We start from the raw sequence: 7,934 nt of genomic DNA on the forward strand, positions 1-7,934 counted from the left end.
CGCGCAGCAGTGTAAGTTTAATGATGCACGTTACCGTATAACGCGTAGTAAACTGCGTCATCGCTGCGTTGACTGACTTTTAATTACGTTCCCAGAACGTCGTGGCGGTGTCGTTAAGCATACTGAAAGGTAGCCTTCAGCCGTATTAACGATGTGTTTATATTCTTTTTTGACGATTGTTATCCGATCTATTTGCTAGTTGTATTAACTCCCCCTGAAGTTTATTTAGATGCTAGCTCCTTCTGTAAAGTCGAAGTTTGGTATTTTTTCTTTTTTTTTAATTTGTGGGAAGTTCCTATGGGACCAAACTGCTGAGGTCATCGGTCCCTAGGCTTACACACGACTTAATCTAACTGAAATTAACTTACGGTAAGAACAACACACACACACACACACACACACACTCATACACACACACACACACACACACACACACACACACACACACACACACGTCCATGCCCGAGGGAGGACTCGAACCTCGGCGTGAGGAGCCGCGCGAACCGTGGCAAGGCGCCGTAGACCACGCAGCAAAGTTTGGTATTAAAAACCCTTGCACCACCTTCACCATCACTAGCAGAGAGGTTTTTACGGATCGTAGTCAACAAATTAAAACGAAGAGGGTTCTGTTTTATGTAAAATGCCCTAAAAAGCCACAGATAGGTAATATGGATATTGGAAAAATGTATAGAGTACGATATACCTCGTCTGTTAAAAAAATTCGCGAGGGGAGTTCTAATTGTGATAAGGGCGGAAATCCCACCAAAGCTGGTGAACATTAATGTTACTGAAATTTATAATCATGTGATGATACATATGTAAAAACTTCCAGATTAAAATTTTCACTCTGCAGCAGTGTGCGCGCTGATACTAATCTTCCTGGCAGATTTAAAATGTGTGTCTGACCGAGACTTGAACTCGGGACCTTTGTCTTTCGCGGGTAATTGCTCTAGCAACTCATCTACCGAAACACAACTCACAACCCGTCCTCACAGCTTTCCTTCCCCAATAACTCATCTCCTACCTTCCAAGGAAAGGTCGAGAATTTGTGTCTCTGTCCGGCACACAGTTTTAATGTGCCAGGAAGTTCCGAATGTAAATACTGTTTTGATAAACAGTGCTTTCAGTTCATCATCCACGATGAAAGGCGGGAATTTTTCAAAGAGTAAAATGAATTTAATACGGAGTTCAAGCAACATATCAATGTAATTTTTTTTCCAGGTATGCATATAGCTGCCGCATAATACATACCTAATTTTAGTCCCCTTTTTTTAGTCAGAGTTATATGATTTCAAAACGGTGAGGTCTTTTAAGACTCATTAACATCGGTTGATAGAGAGATCTCTCGTTGTCTTATTGATCCAATGTTTATCGTGTTGTTCAGTTTTCTTGAGGCAAACGCTCACAAAGTGCACACTGACTCGCTAGCCCTCTCCGAGTCATGCAATCAAACAATGACAGAAACCTTGCTTACATGAAGTGTGCTACCAACATTCTGATTTTGGCTTCTTTCTAATTAGAAAGGTATAAGAGTCAAAATTTACAATCATTTAATAGAGCATACGACAGAGAAGCATTTTCACATAACACTACAGGAAATGCATATAAACGCGTTTGTATTGACATTAATGGAGAACTTGCCATTAGGTATGCATATAGTACTTAAAATATCGGACAGGAATCAGATTTATCACCTAAAAGTAATAAGTAAAATCAATATTAGTTGCGCCCGTGAACGCTCAGTATCGAAGTTATCAACCCCCGACTCATAGTATGTAAATTAAGACAACTGTGCATTGCTCTTATCATGTAATGTATGTTATTTTAGGAGTGAGTGACAACATCCTACACAAAATTTTAAAAGTGCCCATTTTTCACCGGAATACATTTTTCAGCTCGCCCCTGCAATGGTTTCCGATTAGCCTGAAGTGTTCTTACCATGGTGCGTACTCTCTCATGCTCCGCCAACTTGTACAATAAAGGCTGCATCATCACATACACAAGTTTGCTTAGCCATCAACGTAACACACGCTACACACGAAGTCCATTGTGCTTACACTAGATGGTCAGCTCGCCTCGTACCGTGCGTGAAGTATAGCCCTCTGATACGTACAAGCGTTCTATCTTCAAAAAACGCAGGTCTCGAATTCTTACGACATAGTCAAAACACGCATAGAAATGAGAAAACGTAGCCGTACTTCACTGTTTCGCAGCTCGAAAACTGAATGTTTCTAGCTAGAACCATACCAAAAAACTGTTCTTACTTTCACGTAAGGAATCCGATCCTTAAGAATTGTCCACTATTTTAGGTACTCTTAATATATTTAACAGCAAAGGCTACCTTAGCTTCAAGGAACGAGCGGTTTAAGTGAAGTACTGTTGTTTTATGTGGAGATGCCATTCTGTCATGTGTTATGTTTTTGTTAATTTCGATTCCTTGCGCCTTGGTAACAAGTACAGCACTGCTTTAGGAGCGTACTTCTATTTAGTGCTGTGAAATGTAATATCATTAGCGTGGTACATCTACATTTACAATTTCAAGCCGCAGACCATCGCTAGAATTATAGAGGAAGTGGAGGCAATCCAAAGACGAACAGCGCGTTCATTTACTGAGATCGAAAGCTTTACGGAGACGATCGTTCCTCTCCAGTTTCAGACACTAAAATCGCGACGTTGTTCGTAATGGTATGATCTACCACTACATATCTTCTTCCTACTTATGTCTCGCGAAAAGACTGCGAACGAAAAATTAGAGATATTCTAGCTCACACGTAGGGATACCAACAATTGTTCTTTGCGCGTACTACAGGAAAGGTAGGAAATGGCAGTGGTACATACAGTACCCTTCGCCATAATATGATGGATGTAGATGTAGACGATATGTGACAGAGCGTACTTGTGTTTCAGTTTATATCCGTAACACTAACGGGTAAGTCTGAACTAACATGTTCGTATTTGAAGCCCTAGTACCTCACATATACATTACCGATAGTTAGTCATCTACTTGTACCTTCTTAAACAACTGCTTGAGTTATCTATTAATTTTTTGGCTAAAGAAGTGGAGTGTAACGTCGCATCATATGTGGTGATGTCTAACAATATTAAATCTGATTCGTTAGGATTCGGGCGAGCAACTTCAGAAGCTCCGTTCCTTCAGTTGATATTTCGGCCGAAAACTGTACGACAGAAATATCAGTTCAAGAAATGGAGTTTCTGAAGCTGCACGTTGAAATCTGTGGAGTCAGTCAGTACTCACTAAAAATATGAAGATGCTCGTCAATATAAAATACTTTTGAATATTTACACACGTTGGTATATTTGCTTTCATTGAGTTAAGTTGGCTGCCAATCTTCGTACGAAGCACTGGAAACACTGTATACGTTGTTCAGCATATGTTTGGACGCTTTCGTACAACTTAGTCCTGTCAGAAATAGCGTTGCTTAATCGTTTCCAGCAACATGTAAACAATCTATACAATACGCCGACTGGTCACTCGTAGTATGCATAAACACTATCATTTTATTCGTATACACATACGTCTTTGCGTGGAACAAAGCCGAGGAACAAGCGAATGTTGAAAACAGTGACTGTTACTGTCACTATGTTCTACTTGCTTAAAGACATCTTTGTCTAAAATTAAGGGTAAACATACCTGTCGGTCCAGTGACTTGGGAGCATGTTACTGCTGACAGACTTCGTCTTAATGCTTATGCCGAACGCAGTGCCTTCTGTCCAAAGTTGTTCGTTGGCTTAGCCGAACAGTGGATTTTTCTGCATAATTATATCAGCTTATTGTCCCACATGTAGCATGTTTATGGAAACTAATCGTTTCATGACTCTGAAAATATAAGCATCAAGGTACTCGCGTTGCAGTGCTGCCGTCTGCTAATTACGACCAATAGATTCACAATTATCATAAACGAGATATTATTTGGTATTTGCAAGACAAAATATATCTTTACACACGCAGTAATTATACATTTATATTTCCAAAAATAGAACTGACTGTGTTGTCGTATGTTCTTACCTTCTTGGTCAGAAGAGCTGACGTGGAGTGTTGATATAGCGATTAAAATATAGGGGGCGGAACAACATGAGTACATCATTTTCGGTGTATACGCACACCAGTGGTCTAATAACAAAAGCTACTGTCATGACATTATCTAAATCTTTGTCCCCAAATATTCTATTCCACTGCGTTTCAATCTCTTAAAACTTTATCTCTCCCCTTACATCTACATATGCATGATCGCTATGATGTTCACACTCAAGTGTTTTGGCAGACGATTCATGTGGAAAAAATGAAGACCTAGCTCTTTCCATGCGAGCTCTCATTTTTCTTATTTTATTACGACGGTTATTTCTCCCTCTGTAGGATGGAGTCAGCCTAATATATATACATTCATAGGAAAAAGTTGGTGATTGAAATTCTGTTAAAATATCTAGCCGCTACGACATTTTTTTTTCAATGATTATTACGATAACTCGTTTATCATACTCGTGACCCTTTCTCCCCTCTTTCACGATAAAACAAAACGACTTTCCCTTCTTTGAACTTTGTCGATGTCCTCCGGCAATCCTGTTAGTTAAAAATCCCACACCGCGCAGCAATACTTCAGAAGAGGACACATAAGTTTATTATAGGCAGTCTGTTTTACTCGGTTTGCTGCACCCTGTTAGTGTTCTGCCAGTAAAAAGCAGTCTTTGATTCTTCTTCCCTACAACACTCTCTCTATTTGTGATGGATCCAATTTAAGACGTTTGTAATTGTGATCCCTAGGTATTTATATGAACCGATAGTGTGTTTCGTTAATCGTCGTTTAACCGAAACATAATGTAATTTTTAGCGCTCGTGCGGAAGAAGTCATGATTTTTGGGTCAACTGAAAATTTTCGCACCGTATAGAAATCTTGTCTTAATCGTCTTCTAATTCGTTTTGATTCTGATGACTTTTCTAGACGATAAGATGCAGCATCACCTGCAAACAATCTAAGACAGCAGCTCCGATTGTCTCCTAAATTTTTCATATACAAGGGCTTTTCGTTTATTTACGCCCCATAGGTCGCAAAATGGAAACCACAGTGAAAATCAAAAATGTTTTAGTTTCAACAGTTAACTACCCTTTCCAGCTACCTGTCTACACACTCGCCGCTCCGAGTTAGACATTTTTCGTAGCGATGTACCAACTCTCCAATACCTTCTTCATAGAAGGCAGCCGCCTGTACTTGCCGCCAATTCATTACGCTGGTTTGTAATTCGTTGTCTGTGCCAAAACATTGTCTTCATAACCAGCGGTTCATGTTAGCAGAGATGAAACTGAGAGGGAACAAATTATGGTGGTGATCAAATACTTTCCATCGAAAACGCTGTTGGAACTCTTTCGGTGCCCCTGCAGTGTGCGGCCAAGAATTGTCATGAAGAAGGTAATGCGTGACCTTTACGTTATGTGGACTGCATGCAATCAGTCTGAATCTCGTAGCACGCCCTCACACTTTGCGGGAGGCACTGTTTTCTAGGCATTTTTACATGCTCAACGTATGCTCAGAACTGAAAAGAGTGACATGACGCAATCGACGGGTATATTTAAGGTATTATCCAACATAACATCACAAAGCTTCGTCGTATTTTCTCAGTGGTTTCCATTTCGCAATAAACCTTGTAGATTAAGAACAGAAGAGGGTCTATAACGCATCCTCGGCGGACCTCCGATACAACTTCAGCTTCACGTGACTTCCTGTCACTCATTACGAGCAGTGACAGTTCTGACACGAAGCTAATTGTGTAGCCTTGTAGCTGTTCTACGTGTACGAGGAGCCAATGCATGTCCACCCGCTTTTTTTTTGGGGTTGTAAGCGGCTTCCTTAAATGACTTCAGGAGAATTCCCGGCAGCGGCCCTTTCCTTCCCACATCCACGTCCAACTTCCATTAACGGTATCTGCTTTAGTGTGGGCGCCTCATTCTAGAGCAAGGTACATAATTCGAAACATTTCTTGGTCGGTAATAGTATTAGTCAGATATAGCTGTCAATAGCTGTTACTCGATTATCCTTGCAAGGCGCACACCTCAAAAGTATTTTCCGTTCCGGAAAAGTGTTTTACCGACTAGAGCCAACGCTACATTTTTGTATTTGTGATGTCTTTGTTACATGTTCTAACATATTACGGTTTAAACAGCTCAGAGTAATGGAGGAAGAAGAGGAGGACGTTACAGTGCAGTCGCGAGCGAGGAAAGAGATCATCAGTGCTTCGAGCCGCTCGGCTTCCAGCACAGAGAGGGGGGAGACAGAAGCAGCAACACTGACATCGACCATCAGCGTGCAGTCGTCTAGCCAGGCCAGCATTAGACAGCACGGCGTGATTATTACTCAGCAGCAACCCTCCGATGACGATTCCGATACAGTAGGGAACTCTAGCGACGGCGACGGAGGCGCCACCGCACTGCCGGAATTCGAACCCGACACCGACGTCGCTTCCTTCTTGGGAGCGCGTCAGTCTCGCACCACATCCACCAAAAGCTCGCTATACTCCTCGAAATCGACCGAAAATGTGGTGTCGTGGAAGACATCCACTCAGCTGACGTCGTCATCCAAATCCTTCCTGATGTCTCACGCTAAATCCGAAGAAACTAGTCCGAACGCCTCACCGACGAGGGCTCCAGGGGGCGCGTACAAACCGGGCGGCGGCACCATCTACAGCGCCCGCTCGACCGAGAACGTGGCTAGCTGGAAGGAGACGCAGCAGTTGGCCGTCCGCTCCAGCTCGTCCAAGGGGTCCTCCCTGTCGTCGCAGGAGGAAGCGTCGCCACCGCGCAGCCTGACGCAGGCGCACTCCGTCGAGACTTCGAGCGTCGGCCAGGAAGGCCGCCAATGGCTGTCGGCGGCGGCGAGCCGCGCGGAATTGGCGCGCTCCATGGAGAGCCTGCGCACCGCCGTCACCCAGCAGCAGTCCGGCAAGCTGCAGGCGCACCACCACCACCGCCAGAGCTTCCTCACGTCTTCGGAGCGGGACATGCGGCGCGTCGTCGCCACGTCGGTGGAGGCGCGCTCGCTCGAGTCCCTGGAGCGCGAGATCCGACTGAAGCGGCGCGCCGTGTCGGGGGAGGAGCCACCGTCGGCGTCGGCGTCTGGGGGCGAGGAGCCGCTGTCGGCGGAGCGGCGGCGCGGCCTGTACGCGGTGGGCGGCGAGCGGCGCGCAGCCGTGCCCTCGCACCTCTCACTGCTCACCACCCCAGTACCTCAGGACCGTCGCCTCACCATTCTGTCGCCGCACTCACCCATGGCGCCCCCGGACCTGCTGCAGCTCGCCTCGCTCAAGAACCGCCGCAAGAAGGCCGTCGTGCTGCCCAAGCTCATTCTGCCGCGCAGCGAGAGCGACGTCTTCATGGAGTGAGTAGAGTGACTCCTTCCTGTCGTTATACGGGGTTTAACACTTCGTGTTACACAAGGGTAGAGATTGTAGAGGGGACACGGTAGATAGAGTTTTACATAGAAACCCTTGTCCGGAAACGTCATTCAGCGACGCTCCAGAGTGTCAAAGTTATGGGCACCAGCGCCTGTAAATATACAGGATAATTCCGTGATTATGTTAAAGATTGTCAAAAATGTTGGAGAACGATAAATGTATCAATATTAGGTAACTGTCCCTGTACTAGAAACGAAGGAGTCGAAAGTTATAAGCGAAAATCGTTCTGATACTTCTGATATTGGAATAGAGAAAAGGTACCTAATATCAGACACACTTTTGTAAACCCATTTGAAAGACCTAAAAGTAAGTGCAACTGTATTTTTTATGATGGTAGTAAGATCTTGCATTATTTAATTTTATCATACAATTATCGTAGTTGCAGTAATAAACAATCTTTCAGCGTAGTTATTAAATCTTCACAAACAAGGCATTTCGTAGGAATGAGATCAAGGTTTCCCAATATGAGACAA

At 43.9% G+C, this 7,934-nt stretch overlaps 1 protein-coding gene across 1 annotated transcript in view; it reads left to right on the forward strand.

Moving 5' to 3' along the window:
• The window catches only part of LOC126249173 (uncharacterized), a 58,333-nt gene extending 50,944 nt beyond the window's left edge, over positions 1 to 7,389 (forward strand). The window contains exon 2 of the mRNA XM_049950829.1: positions 6,175 to 7,389. Within this exon, the coding sequence (XP_049806786.1) occupies positions 6,184 to 7,389 (1,206 nt within the window). The 5' untranslated portion in view covers positions 6,175 to 6,183. The remainder of the gene's footprint in view (positions 1 to 6,174) is intronic.
• Positions 7,390 to 7,934: the final 545 nt, after the last annotated feature.

The sequence above is a fragment of the Schistocerca nitens genome, chromosome 3 (genome assembly GCF_023898315.1).
Source record: "Schistocerca nitens isolate TAMUIC-IGC-003100 chromosome 3, iqSchNite1.1, whole genome shotgun sequence".
Lineage (NCBI taxonomy): Eukaryota > Metazoa > Arthropoda > Insecta > Orthoptera > Acrididae > Schistocerca > Schistocerca nitens.